This window comes from Corylus avellana, chromosome ca11, assembly GCF_901000735.1.
Source record: "Corylus avellana chromosome ca11, CavTom2PMs-1.0".
Lineage (NCBI taxonomy): Eukaryota > Viridiplantae > Streptophyta > Magnoliopsida > Fagales > Betulaceae > Corylus > Corylus avellana.
In genome coordinates this window covers 20,569,330-20,585,571 of record NC_081551.1, presented here as the reverse complement: position 1 = coordinate 20,585,571, position 16,242 = coordinate 20,569,330, and the positions used below count along the sequence as shown (strand labels likewise).

Here is a 16,242-nt window from a genome sequence, read left to right as displayed (position 1 = left end):
TGGTTTTCTGTGTCTAGTTTTTGTCATCATAAAACAGCATTTTGAGCTGAGATCATCTACACCGAACGCTTCTTCTTTTTTTTCTTAATAAGCTAGGTACTTTATGAATTTGAAATGTTTAATTTCTCTTCCTCCTCCCTCTTTTCAATTAACAAGATAGAAAAATGAAGTGTTAGAGCTTTTACTACGATCTCTTATAAACTCATGAAACAGTCTACATTTTAGTAAGTGTCATGGTAAATACCCCGTGAATTGTTACATCAAATTCAAGTGCACTTCATTTTAGACAGTTCAAGTGCACTGTGAACTACCACGTGACAATCCATATTTTAATAAGTGATGCCGTAAATGCAATACAAACTCTCACATCAATTTGTAAGGAACTTATAATAAAAACTATAATACCCTAAGCACCTCTCCATAGGATTTGAATATGTTGCCTTCTACCCAGAAATCCTTGTGCCAAATTTTTGTAAAGAGATCATAGTTTACCTGCTATGATTCGGCCAGTTACACTTCCGCTTTCTGATTTTCAGGAGAAAAAAAATAATAATACATTAATTAATACAGGTTGTGATATCATCAGTTATTTGACATGACAACCGATAACAGAACACTTACAACCTGCCATCACCATGGCTCTATTAAGATGCCTTCGTAACAAGGCTTTCAAAAAGATCAAATCAACCAGGGTCCAAAATAGATGGTGATTTGTTAAAATTTAATTAATTTATAATCCTCACCACAAAGAAGTTTAATCCTAATTAAACTTCATTACAGGAAGATCAATTATAACTTACCCTTTTAAAAATTGACCAATTTATGGCTGTTTTCCAAAGGCAGAAGATCAGTCTTCCAAAATTCCAGTAATATTTTTCAGCTGATTAAGAACATTATCAAGTGCGGTAGTTGTTTAATTAAATGAATCTGCACTTAGCCAAAAATAGTATAGAGCCTTAGTCCTGATGGAATTCTTTCTCCCTTGAGGCGAATGTTTCTGCAACCAGTAGAGGGAAAGCAATGGTTGCATCGCAATGTACCTGATCAGTTCAATCAAAAGGAGAACAATCAGAATCATATTTAGTATAACTTCTATAGATAAGCAAATAACTTAGATGAAGAAAACAAAGCTTGTTCATAAAAAGGAAAGAGAACAAAAGGCTAAAGGTTTCTGTTTGTTAAAAAAATATATAATGCAAGTGAGAAGAATAGCTTCAAGTTAAGAACACTAGTAACAGGTACCCTAAAGTCTCTTCCCTTCCCTGTATATAGGAAAAAAAAACTCACAAAAAAGCCACTTGCAACAGATACCCTATAGCTTCTTAAAAAAAAAAAATTGTTCTCTCTCCTCCCTATACACGCAATCCCTTCTTTTTCTTCATTCAAGTAGATTCTCCATTCCCATTTGGTTCTCGCATGAGAGAGAGAGAGAGAGAGTGGCTGGGGGAGGAGTCACCAGAGGAGGTGAAGCGGAGAGCTGAGTGGTGATTGAGAGTCAAAGAGTAACAAGGAAGAGAAGAAGAGATCAAGATTGGGAGTTGTGAGATCAGGGAGGAGGTAGTTGGGGGGTCTACAGTTGCCGAACTTAACGCGGCTGCTCGACCACCGCACGGCATCACTGTCGGTTGGTGGTGAATTTCTGCACACTCACAGAGAGAGAGAGAGAGAGAGAGAGAGGGGTGAGGGACTTGGGAGTTTTTTGGCGATGGTGTAGGGCGGTGGCTACTGCCACCACCATGGGTAGCCTTCACCGGCCATGTGGTGCCTAGTGCCCAAAATTTCTGTTGGGTTATCAAATGATTTTATTTGGTGGTGATTTAGATTTGTTGGCGTATTTGAATTTGGTTTTTGGATTTGTTGATTTGGATGTAGCTTCAGTTGATCGTCATGGGTGTTTTGTATTTAGAATTGTAGTGATGTTCAGCTGAAGAGGATTAGAAATAAAATAATAATAATAATAAAGAATAATGAAAAAGTAAAGAAATACTATTTTAATAATATAGGAAAAAATTAAGGAAGTTATGTGGAATGTATTTGAATAAATAGTTTGGTTCCATAAATTTAAAGAAAATCAAAGAGAAGTTGCTACTAGTACTCAGACAAGCAAAACAAAAATGAGACATAAACAAGATATACCTTCACAGTCTTAGCAGAACCTCGTATTTTCCCCCATGATACAGCCTCATCTGGGCGAGCTCCAGAGTCACTCCCGTCAAACTCTTGTGCAGTATTGATGAACACAGCATAATCTGCACCATTACGCATCATATTGGCATTGCAAATGTGATGCTTAGGAAGCCCCCCTCCAAGAATTATAATACCAGTCTTCCTAGGGCTTGCATGGACTGCTTCACCATTGATGGCTCTAATATCTGTTCAAAGAGCTAACTATTTCATTTCTCAACTTGTTAAGTACAAGTATGCAAGAGTGTCAGAGAAGGATATGCACACCACACCTTGCACTATGTCGATGATCAAACCTGGGTTGCGGAAGGAATGAAAGTACAACATGTCCCCTAGTGAGCCATCTGTTAGGCCTGGACAGTAAACTGGAATGTTGTTCTGGAAAAGACAACAAAGAAAATCAAATCTCAGTGAGTCTATCGATATTTGTTGAGCAACCCCCTTTAGAGTGGCAAGTGCACAATGATTAGTTCTAAATCCTACTAGATTACCATAAAAGACTACAATAGTAGCACTACCTAATACACTACAACAGCTAGTTGGATTGCAATTTCTGTAACACAAGAAAGCGAACCTACCCATCAAAACATTATTCTAGGAGATGTTAGTGTTGAGGACTATTTGTCCAGAAATATTTGCCACAGCTAAATTTGATAAACTTGCTAGCTGACTTGTACAAAATATATCAAAAGTTCCAAGGTCTGGAGCACGTTGAAAATGTCTAATATCAATATGTATTCACACGTTAACAGAAGCTCTGTAAGGAGGTTGTAGCTAGAATCTCAGTATATCAATAGAGATTAGAGAGGCATCTGAAAAATCTGGATGAAGAAAATCTATTCAGCTCTCTTTTGTAAAATTAAATCATTAAAGCATAACCATTAAACTTTTTTTTTTTTCCTATAACTCTCTTCTGCCATATTTTACCACTACAATTTCATTTTCTCTCTCTCTTTCCCTAAATGTAGAATACTTGTGGATAAACAGATATGAGTTGCTTGAGAACTCAAATCTGTGTCAATAAATGTGAGATATGTTACAAGAGAACCAGAAGTCTTACAAACTTACTACATAGGGTACTGAGAAAATCTAAGAAACAAACATTTTTACTTGGGAGGTTTGGAATCATAGGTGTTATTAGTAGTGTTACCTAATAATATTAGGTTCCCAAAACTAACAATGAAGCTGCTAACTAAATAGCCTCAATTTTACAAGTGAAGGAAAGCAAAATATTGAATAATGTCGAACACAAAAACGAAAAAAGAATTGAAAAAATAAGCAGTTGTTAAACAGCACACTAAGATGGGGAAAAAAGGTCTGCTTCCAAAATATTAAGCTATGAGCACTTGCCTTGTACGCCCAGTAGAGGTATGAACTCTTGTCATTAATTTCTTTTCCCAAGCGGGCGATCACCTTAGATGGCGTCCACAATGCATTCTATGAAACCAAAAACAAAAAGGTTGAGGAAGCTCTGATAGCATTCACAAAGAGCAGTGTATTATTAACAAGAGAGTGGGTTTCCGAAAGGATTTTCCATCAATGGGGCAAGAAGAGAAGAAAATACATATTGAAAATGATATCAGGTATTAGAATCTAATTCTTCAAAAACTTTATGAATATAGTCCAGATTCAAATATGATGGATTTAGAGACAGATACATTAACAGTATAAGAACTAACAAGCTCAGTAGATGGTTAAAAAATCACGACTAGCGAATAAGTTCAAATTTGCAATCCTAGATATGTAGTACAACAGCATAAAGGGAATACCTCTTCAATCTGTTCCTTCAACATCTGGTCAAAAATGGGAATTATCCAGTCCTCGAATTTGCAGTAGTTGTCATTAGGAACCAACAAGTTACCAATGCGGTTTAGTCCTTTTGAGCGTAAATAGGCTCCAGGTAGAGTAAACTCACCTTTATATGTGGGTGCAAGGCATTTTATAAGATCTTCTTCGATGCCACCAGTTGTTGTAACCACTACATCAACCTGCAGCCGAAAGATAAGTAACGCATATTGATAAGGCTAACATGCAAGGCAATAATGCAATAGTGATGATAAGACTGCTCTAATCCTTTTATAATTCACAACCCAAGAGATCAAAATAATTCAACTTGCTGATTATATAACACAGAGAGGCTTCCCGCATTACTCACCATATGATGCTCAACAAGATAGCGAACCACATCCCTAACACCAGAAGATATAAGATTTGATGTAAAACCCAGGAAAACTTTGCATCTCACAGACTTTCTGTAGGTCGGATCCCTCTCCTCCTCACTGCAATCTTTTGTTATACTCTCATCAGCGAGCCTCCAATCTAGCTTCAGTCCAATTCAATATATCTTTTAAAAAATAAAAACTATTTGATATTTGAGTAGATTTTATGTCAATCACAAGTAGCCCCAGAAAACATGGAAAACAAGACACCCACACAAACAATATCCAATTTTTTAAAAATAAAGACTAACCATTTGATTAATGACTTCGATGGCATCTCCCAAATTGGAGGCTTGAAACCCTGTGGAGACCATGGATCTGAGAAGCTGAGAATAGTTTACTCCTTGATTGAAATCGTAACCCTCAATCTTAACACATTTCCCCTCCAGACAATCTGATTCTTTGAACACGGTGGAATGCACGTTCGCAAGAAGATCATCCTTCACCGCATCCCCCATTATTTACTCTTCTGCAACACTACAACAAAATAGAACATAAAACTTAGAACAACGATCTTAGCGTACCCTTGAAAACCAGATTGCAAGGGAAGCGGAAGTAATTAATCAAAGAGCAGAGTCTTTGATTTTGCAAGGAGAAGCGTCTTTGTCTTCTACCCAAAGATAAGCTCAAGTCTTCATCTTATACCCAAAGATAAGCTCAAACCCGCAGGTTGAGAAAAAAACACAAATTTCACAGAGTTTTGAGAGAAATTATCTAACTTGATAATTTTACATTATAAAGTATCCTATTTATAAAAGAGAAATACTTGTAGATAAAGCAAACATAATCCTAGTAGTAATAGTAAACATAATCCTAATAAGGAAATGAAAATAATTAAAGCAAATCTAATCCTATTAAGCAAATGAAATAAAGTCCTAATAAAATAAAATAAAATCATGATATAAAAATTGACAATCAGAAAGAATCGTAACAATCTTTCTTTTTGTATTTCCATTGTTTAAGAACCGAGAAAATTCTGCGACCCTGCTCCAATATAATTTTTTATATTTTTCTTATTTTTGTTTTTATCAAAAATATAGGTAAATATGGTCCTTCATCAAGTAGCCGATAACGTATATACATATGATTAAGATTATAGTTAAGGCCACGTGGAACACTTCAAATAGTTACGCAACACCCATTCGGTGAGGTTCAAAACAACAGTGAAACCAAACTCAATTTTTTCTGGCACCCAATCGGTTGCAGAGAAAACCCAAAGGGAAGATTGAAACATCCACCTAAAATTTCTCCTTTAACACCAAAAATCAATCCCCATCTCATCTGGCCATTTGGCCATATCAAACCTACCCACACACTTTCTTTCTCAATTAAACCTCAAACACACAATAACTAATCAAGAGAGGAAAATAAATTGGTATACCTTTCACAGCTTCAATTTCGGCTCTTTTGCCCCCTCTCTCTCTCTCTCTCCGAAGCCGTACAGGGAGGGGGTATTCTGCTTCGGGTTTTAACAGTAGAGGGGGATAGGCTTTGTTGTGTGAGAGAAAAAAGGAAGGGAGTATGGGAGTTCTTCTGGGTTCTGCAATTTTTGTAGAACAGCACGATTAGGAGTGGCAACCCATTCCCCGGCCAGGGTCTTTTTTATAAAATAAAATTAAAAAACCCAATTGACAATGTCCTAAAAAAACAAAGAAACAAACTTCTAAAAAAACCCTAAAACTAAAAAAATATATATAAAAATTGAAGGAGCGGCCAAATTTACAAATTTAAAAAAAATCTTTTTATAAGAAAAAAAAATTAAAAAAAATTGATTTTTTTTTTATTTATAAAAATTGAAAATTTTAGTTTTTTTTTTTTTAAATAAAAAATTTCCATTTTTTTAAAAAATATATTCGTTTTGAAAAAAAAAAATTAAAATTTTCATTTAAAAAAATAAAAAATATTTCATTAATTTCGTATTTTTTTAATTAAATTTTTTTTTTCTCTAATTTATAAAGGTCTTTTTGTCTTATTGAAAAATCTATAAGAATATTTTTATCTTTTTACTAACTTTGAAGGATATTGATAATATTTTTGTAGTTTTGAGAGATAATGTCACAAGTAAAAGTTTGGGGGAACATTGTTAGTGATAGTTTGAGAGGTATGTAAACTTTATCAAAAAAAATATAATAATTAATAATAATAAATTTTTATTTTTTAATTTATAAAATAAAGTAACTATGTGACATGACCTGTACAATTAGAACATGACTGTTAAATGAAAATCATATGGCAATTAATTAATTGATACGATGTAGAGAGATAGAAGAATCTATTTGAAATTAAAGAAAAACTTAAAAATGTAACTTTTCAAAAATTGAAAATTGTGAACTTAGTTGAGTCTACTAAATACAATTACTGGGATGAAAAATGTATAAATTAAGAAACTAATCTACTAGAACGATCATGAAACAATGAAGCTATCAAATGCATGCCCTTGAATGAAAAAATCTCATGAACAAACATTCTATATCTTTTAATTATGAGTGACAATTTGTATTCACGTATCGGGTTTGGATTATGTCAAGACATAGATGTAAAACTATATAGATCAATTATAACCCGACTTATTTAATTAAACATGTTAGACCCTTCAAAGCTAACTCACTTTCTTTGTATTAAGTTCGTCAAGTTTGAATTGTGTCGATGCATGAATGATGAATATGATAATATATGTCAATCATAACTCAACTCATTTGATCAAATGGGTATAGTCTCTTTATCTAACCGACTAATTTTATGCTGAATTTGTGTCAGATTTGCGAATCATATCAAAAATTCTAGTCATACTTTAATCACAAGTAAAAGTGCAGTCAATTAACTTGTTTTTGCTTTCTTTTTCTATTTTACTTCCCTCCCTCGTCTTGAGGCCATGGTTTGAACTTCAATCATCACATTTGGTGGTCAAAGTTTCAAGCAATCTCTGATCCAAAAGCAACTTCTATAACCCAAACTAGCCCCAAGTGTAAGTCCGTCAATGAGGTTTATACCACAACCCAACAAGGATTTCAAACCTCATGCCTGCAGAGCCTAAATCATCTTACCAACAGTGACTGGCTATATAATGCCACAAGAAGGCTGAAGATGTGTACTGCCAAATGGCCTTTGCAACTGATATTTCTGGATTAAATCAATGTCAACGAGCAATACTGCTTTAGGCAGCAAACATCGTCTCGAAGTGCATCATAGAAGGGTAATCATAAATTTAAAATGGATTACAAATTCAGGATATATGAACATCTGTTCCTGTATATGGTTGGCATCCAGGTCAAATCACAAAATCCTTTCTGTGACAATAGGACCAGATCTTCATGTAGATCTAATTTTAATAAGTTATTCACCAAAAATAAAAAAGAAGTAAATTCTATCACAGTTCAATAACTGGACAAACAATAAATTTGCAAAGAGAAAAGAACAGAAGTTTGCTCATCATCTCATTCATCAGAAGATTCAAAAGTTCTGATAGACAGCATAAGAAATTCATGCTGGTGAAGGCAAGCTGTGATCAAGTAGGATCCCATAACAGTTTTTCCATTAGCAAACAAGCTCACTCGTAGTTACAGCTTTTCCATCCAAGCATGTGGAAAGAGTCAAGGTGAGAATTTAATGAAAATAACCCAGAACCTGTCCGCCCACACCCCTTTTAATAGCCTCTTCATGATCCAGAACACCATCTGGCGTAGTGATTACAACATAACCCCACTGCATGGAGAGGAGAGAGAGAGAGAGAGAGAGAGAGGGGTAATGAGATGATTTTGAAGAAAACGACTTTCGTCCTCTAGCAAACAAGTAAGATCCCATAACAAAGCAAAGAGAGAGAATCAAGTAAGCGCCCTTGTTAGTTGTTCCCCAAGCCTTTTCCACAATATGAGGGCCAAATGAGAATTGAGAATATTTTACAGATTCTTGACAATGAAATGTTAACAAACCTGATGTGTTGGAAGCATACGCAATCTGTATCTTTCAATCTCCCTTGCCGTGATATCCTGCCTGTAAGTGAGAGCCCGGCAATCATTAACCCTGCCTTGTAGTTCAACTGTTATCCTCCCCACTCTATGTGGATCATAAACCTGAAAACCCTTGATGTACCCTAAAAGTAAATATACCAAGTTAATGAAACTGGGTTGCTTAAAAAAAACAAGTTGGGCATTCTGAAAGGCAGTAGATTACCCAATAGCCTTACAGATCTCAAAATTGAAAGAATAAATACACATGTAAAGAAGCTGCTCCAAACCAAGAGTAGCGGAGCTTCAATGTTCTAGAGAAGAAACTTTTTAAACTGCCCTTCTCTAAACATAGATTCATATAGAAGCAATGGAACTGTTTACAAATTCCTGGCCTTTAGTAAGCAGCTAGAGGCATTGTGACTGATATGCCCAACAGAAATTGGTGCATGTGAGGAAAATTATATGTCAAAATCATACTTCTAGCCCTCTTGAAAAACACAAAAAAAATGTGTTTCAGACAATCTTGAATTTTATCGAGTAAATTATAGGCCCCTCATCCCCTCTTCAATTTAATCTGTCTATTTATCTATGTTCTGGCAATATCAGGTCTCTGATTACAATAAGGGCCTTCTGAGGTTTCTAAAATGCTCTATCTCTTACTTCATTGACACTATTTTAACCTCCACTCTGTTAAGGATATTGGACATAAAGTAAGACTAAAGGAATTCATACTCGAATAACAATAATACAAGTGGAATTTTGGTTTCTAGACCCACATAAGTTCACTGAAGATACAAATACAAGACCAAAGAAAACATAATAATACACCTACACAACAGGCTCAGGGATGGCAATAGGCTCGGGTATGACATAGCAGTTCAGCACATGCAAAATACAAACCTTGAATCAACTCTAACAGCAACGGACTTTTTTGTTGTTGTGATAAGTACTCGAAATTTTACTAAAAGCCAGGAAGTATACAATAGAAGCCACCTAATTAGTAGGAGCAAAAAGAACAAGGAAACCATAACAATGGACTTCAAACAATACAAATATTGAAAAATGATTCCTCTAAAATCCACATGAAATGAAACACATGATAATGTAATCCTCCAATATTCTATTTAGCATTCCCAAATTTCAAAAATAATAAATTTCATGCGATGATGACACATCGTTTGGAAACCAACTTTTGGAAAAAAATAAAAATTGAGAAGTGTAGCACTTCTCTGTCTGATTTGAAGGATTTCAGTCTATAACTGTCAGAAAGTGAAATGAAACTATGGATCAAGGTGTTTGGACATTTTCACAGTGGAGAAGAAAGTATTATGGTTCAAAGATATGCAAAATAGTTCAAAACTGTGTCTGCTACATTGAATTTGGTTTTCACCACTAAAATAAGTAGTAATTCGATAATTTGACATAGAATCAAGAACTGGAAAGTGATTATACCCAGACCCTAATGATCATATTGTTGATGCGAAATTTGTGAATCTTAATCGTTGTTCTTTTTAGTTTACTTTTCTTTCCTGCACGAAGTAAACCAACCCACCTCATTGATTTAATGGAGCCTGATTATATATTCTTTTGCATGATGTTATCAAATTCAGCTGCAATGAATGTCCCACGACTTCTTCAACTTCTAACAAATCACGCTGAACATGAAGTTTTGCAGGGTATTTGCAGGATTTGGTAAAGCACTGAACTTACTACTTCTTCAAGGAAGGGTATGCATATCAAATCAGACTCTATTGAACAGAACCCAAGATAAATAGAAACTTTATTGAAGCACTGAAAACTAGCACTGCGGCAATCGGAAAGAATACTACATAGCTTTACCTCGATCTTTCATGATCTTAAGAAAAGAAGACATGACTGTGGAGATTGGTTTCAACTCCACCGTTGCTTTTCCTCTCCGGTCCGCATTCACGATCGCTCTCAATGCCTCGTTCAGTATCCTCCTCCCCATCTCTCCCTCTCTCAGTGCAAAGCGTAAAAAACCCTAAACCCCAGCATTCGCTGGTGCGTTCACTGAAATCGGGGTTTGAGTGGCATTTTGGATATTTAAACAAATACCAGGCTCATTTGGAAACTACGAGAGAGTAGCACACGCGCCGTTAAAGCGAGTGAAACTACCCATCGTTAGATCCCCCAAGATTCAAAGCCACGTGTCAATCCAAACAATTTAAACTAGAGTCAAAGCCATATCCTCCTCCTCTCTCTCTTTTCTCCTTCTCGCTCTCTCTTGCAGCTCGCTACATGGAGGAGCTCCCACCGTCTCTGATTGTCGATATCCTGAGTCGACTCACCGATTCGGATGAGCTCGCTCGGTGCCGACTCGTCTCCAAGACGTTCAACTCGCTCTCCTACGAGGTCCGATCCGTCCGCCTCCTCTGCACCTTGTCGCGCTACCTCAAGTCTCGGGCCCCCGAGACCAAGTTCCTGGTCACGCCTTTCAAGAACATCCTCAAAACCCTGGTCTGCGACTCCCAATTCCTCGAGTCCGTCTTCATCGGCGTGGACAAGTCTCTCGGAAACGTAGCGTACGACGACGTCGAGGACGAGTCCGACGACCTCTACCTGACCGATGTGCGCTTCGTGAAGGAGTGGCTGCCGAGGATCGCTGGACGGCTGAGATCGCTGTCGGTGTCGGACTTTTGGTTTCAATCTTGTTGGAGAAAGTCGGAGGTTCTGTCTCTGATTTCATCGTGCTGTGAGTTCCCCCTACGTCTGTGTCTGTATAATTTTGCTTGTAATTTTATCATTCATTATAATAAAACATTCTCTCACCAAATGGATGGTTGACACTGAGATTAATAAGAGAGAAATATCGCTGATCGGGGAGGTGCAACACTGGCGTTTTGGCCAAGTGGACGCTTCTTAGAACATACCTTGTGGACGGTTCTTAGAACATACCAATTGATTTTTATATGAGATGGTCAAAATCCCGATCCTACAAATGGTATCGGAGCTAGTGTTATGGGTTCAAGTCTCTGGAGCCTCACGTTGAGGGAAAGGATCGTTGAGGTGCAACAGTGTCGTGTGGATGGCTCTTAGAACATGTCTTGCGGAGTTCGATTTCGAATGCCATAAGAGACTTTAGTTTCCCTCACTAAACACCAATTGGTTTTCAGATGAGATCCTACACGGATTTATATATATAACTTTTTACATGACCCAACACATTCACAAATTTTAGGTACACATCTAAGGAGTGGCGAAGCATCATTATATAGAATTAGGATACTTACAAGTTGCAAGTGAAGAATTTACAAGAGTGGAATCAGCTGGATGTAAACATTATAATATTTCATAATAAATTTTGTAGCAATAAACTTAAATAAAATAATCGTTTATTTTAGTAAAGTACGTCGCTAGTTATGATTATAAATCTTGTGAGATTTCAAGATTCTGCTGAGGATGCAGCATTTTTAGACTAAGTAATGGTTCATAAGCAAGAGAAAATAGTCACAGAAATTTATTGTTAAAAAAAAACAAAAAAAAAAGATCTTTTAGAATATCAAGCATACCCCATCTGTAATAGCTTGCGGATGGGCATGTATGGGCAAGGAAGATGGTGATGGCGATGGTGAGAGACATGACTTTCCATTGAGATTTACTAGTTTATTTTTTGCATCTATTTTTACTAATTTCACTACTAGCTGAGCTTCAGTTTCATAATTACTGAAATATGCTTTCTGTGATTGTATATATGTATGTTAACTTAATCAGATGGAATTAATGTTTGTGGTTGCATGTTATGCAGGCCATACTCTTCTCAAACTGGAGGTGAAGAATGCTTGGCTATCAGTGGATGGCCTGAATCCAATGCCCACCCTCACAAGCTTGACACTTGAGTTCGTAAGACTGGATGATGAAGACCTAAACAAGGTGAACAATTTCTTCCCTTGTCTGAAAGTTTTGAATTTGATAGGTGTGGGAGGACTTAAGGAACCAAAGATTCATCTTTTGCATCTTAAGACCTGTCATTGGACGGTGTCAAACGCTCCACTTTCTCTGGCTATATTTGGACCCGATCTTGTCAATCTGACCCTGACGTGTGTTAAACCGCAGTCTCTTGTCCTTGAAACCCCATCATTATCGGATTTCCACCTTACCCTTGAGGAGGCAAATGAATTTAAAGTAAAAGGGTTTCCTCATTTGAAAAACCTTCAGCTTCAGTCTGTGGATCTTTGTAGACTCATTTGCATGTTTCCATCTGGTAGAACCATCAAGAAACTCTCCGTGGATTCACCGCACCAAAAAATGACAAGGTTTAGCCTTGAGACAGTGTTTGATGTTTTTCCAAATCTGAGCTATCTTAATTTGGGCGTCAGAGCTTGGATGCAAGCAGAGGATTATTTTTCAACGAGAGGTTTGGAAGGTAGGATTGGGATGAAAGCATTGAAGGAAATTGTTGCACATATGGTGACGGTAAATGAAGATGTTACACTTTCATTCATTTTCTCTATTTTGGATAAATGTGCCAACTTGTCTGACATGGCATTGATGATCTACCCTCAAATTGGTTTTCTCACTGCTAGTGACCTTGTCTCGAGGTGCAGAGCTGCTTATCCTAGAGTTGCGTGGAAATGGGAAATGTTGAAGGAAGGAACAGCAGACGCTTAGGTTTTTGATTGCATCTAATTTGGCAACCCTGGTTGTTCTAGGAAGAGATGCAAAAATTGATTTGTTGCGGGTCTTCTTTAGATTGGTTTAGGGGACATGTGGTGAAAGGATTTGAGTATAATTTGAATGACCAAATAATTCATTAGATCCAACAAAAATCAAATGTATGGGAGAGAATATATTGGATGAGTGTGATCACGTTTGATCTTCTACCATAAATAGAGTAAAAAAATTATATTTTTGCATAGAGGATAACTTCAATTAGGACCTGGTCTAAACCAAGTCATTTACACCCTCCAACAATAACTGGCCACATCAGCTTGGGACACCAAAATGAATGAGCACGTCCATACTAGATCGAGTCTGCCCAATTAAGAGAAACCTCATCTCCTAAGCTATCAACTATACCAGAAGCCCCATCTAAGAGAAAGTACGGCCACCTTCAACCACCACTGCCAAATGCCACCGCCAAGGTTTAAACTTCCTTTGGGTTCAGAGCGATGGCCCATTTGATAGAGATTCACTCAGAGATCAACAAAGGCTCAGCAATACTTACAGCAGAGATGGAAGCTTTGCATAGATCCGATACTGGAGGCTAATAAGGTAAGTCATCTTTTATAATAAGTAGTATTATGAAATACCTTATCGTTTATATTTCGATTCGTCTGTGTCTGTTAAACAGTCTCGTCTGTGTAGATTATGCATAATTCTTGTCGAGGATGTCTTTTACCAAGAACTTGTGTCTAGTCACATGCACTTCTCTGTCATTCTGTTTTTTTTTAAGACCATATCTTATGTTAATGATAGGCCACTTATGTCTTGCTTAAGACTGGCCCCAACTTAGCCTCCTATTTCAGTCCTGTTGCTTACCTTACCTTTGCAGAAGAATTTAGATTAATTTACAAACCTAGGGTGTGTAATGTTTGGACAAATGACGTGAGAGCAAAGGAAGTATTGTCCCCTGCTTGCAAATTTGCAATTTATCTTTGAAGGTTCAGTTGATGAAAACAGTTTTATTCCTGGGTCTTCATGGCCATTAGATTCTTGGAGATTTTCTTCTTTGTCATGCAAAATTATGCCATTATAAATTGTAACAGGAAACTTTATTTTGTATAAGGTCCAAAATGAATTTCGTCTGTTATAGAATTTCATTTTCAAGCTTGGATGATTTGGGAGAATTTTGTGGTTTCAAAGCGTGTGTTGCACAAACTTGGGAGCATCTTTCAAGAGAGCAGACTTATGAATATTTATACATATTGTTGTTCAGTCTGCCTCTCCTACTATACTTTTGAGCACGATTAAGCAAGTCCAATTTGGTTGATGTAATTCTGCAGCAGTCTTGAGAGTTTTGTCATACTTGTCATTGTCTTACTCTGTTTTAAGCACACAGGTAGTTCCAAATCCACTGAGGGATGCTATCTAGGATTATGTTGCGAAGCAACTCAAAAATGACTGGTTCGGAAAGAGTGAGGATTACTTAGTTTTGCAAGAGAAAGAGCTGCTTGAACAATTTATTGATAGGGAAGAAATGATGGACCGATGTAGATCAGATTTGTAATTAGCTTCTTAAATTCCATCAGCCACATTTTGTTTATAGATGCATTGGTTAATATTTAGGTGATATAGAAATCTAAGTTGTAAATGCGGGGTGTAGCTTGGCAAAGTCTTTGTCCTAACTAGGAGTTTTATTACTGTGATTATAGATTATCAAATATTACGCAATGTAATTTAACACTTACCTTTTGATCTATTGTTTCAGTATTAAGGAATGCTCATATATTTTGTATTCCCCTCTTGATTGCACTCACTGAACTCAAGCAGTGTCTTGTTTGGTTTGAATCACAGGTGTTAGATGGAGAGATCCCAATTGAATCAATCTTGTATTCGAATCCCACTTGCAGGATTCTTAAGGCTCTATTTCCTTGAATATTTCAAACAATATGCTACCCCTCACCTTGTTGCTACCAATCGGGAGAATCGCGTGAATGCATCAAAGATGTATTTGCTAATACTAGAGTTTTTAGTTGGTTATTTGCAAATAGCCCCCAACTGCCAAACAAGGGATTTTCACGAATCTACATCGAGGTATTGACAGTGATTTCCAAGTATCGTAAAACAAAATGTGATACAATGAGATGGAATGCAATGGAAACATAGACATGGAACTGGTTACCTATTCTTAATGGTCAAGGTGAATCCTTTCATTTTGAATTAAAGAATTTGGAATGAATCAAATCTCCCTAAGTAGGATTTGAACATATGAGTAGTTAGTTAACACTTGACTGCTGAGGATTAAAAAAAATAAAATCGCTGCTACAAACTATTTGCAATTATTTAATTTCCAAAGCATCATTAACTGGTATGACTAACATGGACACACTCAATGCAAAGCAAAATATGAAGTACCTAAACTATGTCTAGTTAGAATAGTTTTCCTTGTGTCGAACACTGATCAATTTGCACCCGCAAAATGGAGAAAAGCAAACAATAGAGCATGTTAGGGGTACTAGTGGGAGTAACTCTGTGCGGCGTGCACATCACCGCGTGTTGCCCAGTGATGATCACCGTGCCCTGTGCGTGCACGGTGACGAATCACTGCACAGTGCACGATGATATGTAGTGCATTGTAATCCGTGTAAAATACACCTAACTTAAAAAATAAAAAAAAATTCATACAAACTACAAAACCACATCAAACTGCATAAACACCAAATGGCGCAGAGCTTTACAAAAGCAAAAAAGTCCCATGGAAAAAAGAAAATATTAGGAGAATCTGGCTTGGAAGATAATGTGAAATTTTTACGTGATATCTAGAGGCTAATTACATAGGAAAGAATTGATCTGGCTTACATGCTGTTATTTTAATAACAGTATGTATTTTGACCGTTGATTAAACTACAACATACATGCTGTAAGCCAAATCCGCGAAGAACAACAGCCAAGCGTGAGAAAGAGTAGAGAGGCGGAGAGAGGATGAAGAAAAAGTGGAGAAAAACAAAAAAAAAAAAAACGTTTTAAACATATTTAGGTGGGTATTCTTAGAAAATTTTGCATTCCCACTCGAAATTTTGGTAATTATTGCATCAAATATATATATATATATATATATATATATATATATATATATGAGAAATCGTTATTTTAGTTTAAATTTGAACTTTTTTAAATAAGCATTTTATAGTTTGCTTATAGAAAATTACCAAATTTTTCCACGATTTTAGAATCGCAATCCAAAACATTCCACAAATTTCGATTTCGTTTAA

General features: G+C 36.4%; 3 protein-coding genes across 7 annotated transcripts; 1 reads left to right on the top strand and 2 right to left on the bottom strand.

The window, feature by feature from the left end:
- Positions 1-542: 542 nt before the first annotated feature.
- On the bottom strand, positions 543-6,004 carry LOC132166714 (deoxyhypusine synthase). The gene is made up of 8 exons (XM_059577583.1): positions 5,785-6,004; positions 4,655-4,880; positions 4,340-4,507; positions 3,954-4,172; positions 3,535-3,621; positions 2,457-2,562; positions 2,137-2,372; positions 543-1,040 (listed from the first exon to the last, which is right to left on the bottom strand). The coding sequence occupies exons 2-8, from the start codon at positions 4,859-4,861 to the stop codon at positions 957-959; spliced, it is 1,107 nt and encodes a 368-aa protein (XP_059433566.1). The 5' UTR covers positions 4,862-4,880; positions 5,785-6,004; the 3' UTR covers positions 543-956.
- A 1,574-nt stretch (positions 6,005-7,578) lies between these two features.
- Positions 7,579-10,391, bottom strand: LOC132165880 (small ribosomal subunit protein uS8my-like). The gene is made up of 3 exons (XM_059576572.1): positions 10,190-10,391; positions 8,333-8,493; positions 7,579-8,105 (listed from the first exon to the last, which is right to left on the bottom strand). Exons 1-3 carry the CDS (start codon positions 10,317-10,319, stop codon positions 8,007-8,009), a joined length of 390 nt encoding a protein of 129 aa, XP_059432555.1. The 5' UTR covers positions 10,320-10,391; the 3' UTR covers positions 7,579-8,006.
- Positions 10,392-10,584: 193 nt separating this feature from the next.
- Positions 10,585-15,237, top strand: LOC132166673 (F-box/LRR-repeat protein At4g29420-like). Of its 5 annotated transcripts, none has more exons than XR_009438591.1 (3): positions 10,585-11,063; positions 12,117-13,582; positions 14,825-15,237. XR_009438591.1 is itself a non-coding variant. In XM_059577529.1 (3 exons), the coding sequence occupies exons 1-3, from the start codon at positions 10,610-10,612 to the stop codon at positions 12,977-12,979; spliced, it is 1,134 nt and encodes a 377-aa protein (XP_059433512.1). In that variant the 5' UTR covers positions 10,585-10,609; the 3' UTR covers positions 12,980-14,768. The 5 variants fall into 5 exon arrangements, 3 of the variants coding, with proteins under 3 accessions (XP_059433512.1, XP_059433513.1, XP_059433511.1); XR_009438592.1 differs by lacking the exon at positions 14,825-15,237 and adding an exon at positions 14,370-14,768; XM_059577529.1 differs by lacking the exon at positions 14,825-15,237 and having other exon boundaries at positions 12,117-12,241; positions 12,425-14,768.
- The last annotated feature ends 1,005 nt before the right edge of the window (positions 15,238-16,242 follow it).

Bases quoted from the DNA above. Each gene is read 5' to 3' on its own strand.
- LOC132165880 (XM_059576572.1), bottom strand. From the start codon at position 10,319: ATGGGGAGGAGGATACTGAACGAGGCATTGAGAGCGATCGTGAATGCG. The intron at 8,494-10,189 runs GTAAAGCTATGT...ATTTACTTTTAG, and splicing joins TAAGATCATGAAAGATCGAG to GGTACATCAAGGGTTTTCAG. The intron at 8,106-8,332 runs GTTTGTTAACAT...CTCTCCATGCAG, and splicing joins GTATGCTTCCAACACATCAG to TGGGGTTATGTTGTAATCAC.
- LOC132166673 (XM_059577528.1), top strand. From the start codon at position 10,610: ATGGAGGAGCTCCCACCGTCTCTGATTGTCGATATCCTGAGTCGACTC. The intron at 11,064-12,116 runs GTGAGTTCCCCC...CATGTTATGCAG, and splicing joins GTCTCTGATTTCATCGTGCT to GCCATACTCTTCTCAAACTG.
- LOC132166714 (XM_059577583.1), bottom strand. From the start codon at position 4,861: ATGGGGGATGCGGTGAAGGATGATCTTCTTGCGAACGTGCATTCCACC. The intron at 4,173-4,339 runs GTGAGTAATGCG...TTTCGGCTGCAG, and splicing joins ATCTTGTTGAGCATCATATG to GTTGATGTAGTGGTTACAAC. The intron at 2,563-3,534 runs GCAAGTGCTCAT...TGTCTTTTCCAG, and splicing joins ACCTCTACTGGGCGTACAAG to AACAACATTCCAGTTTACTG.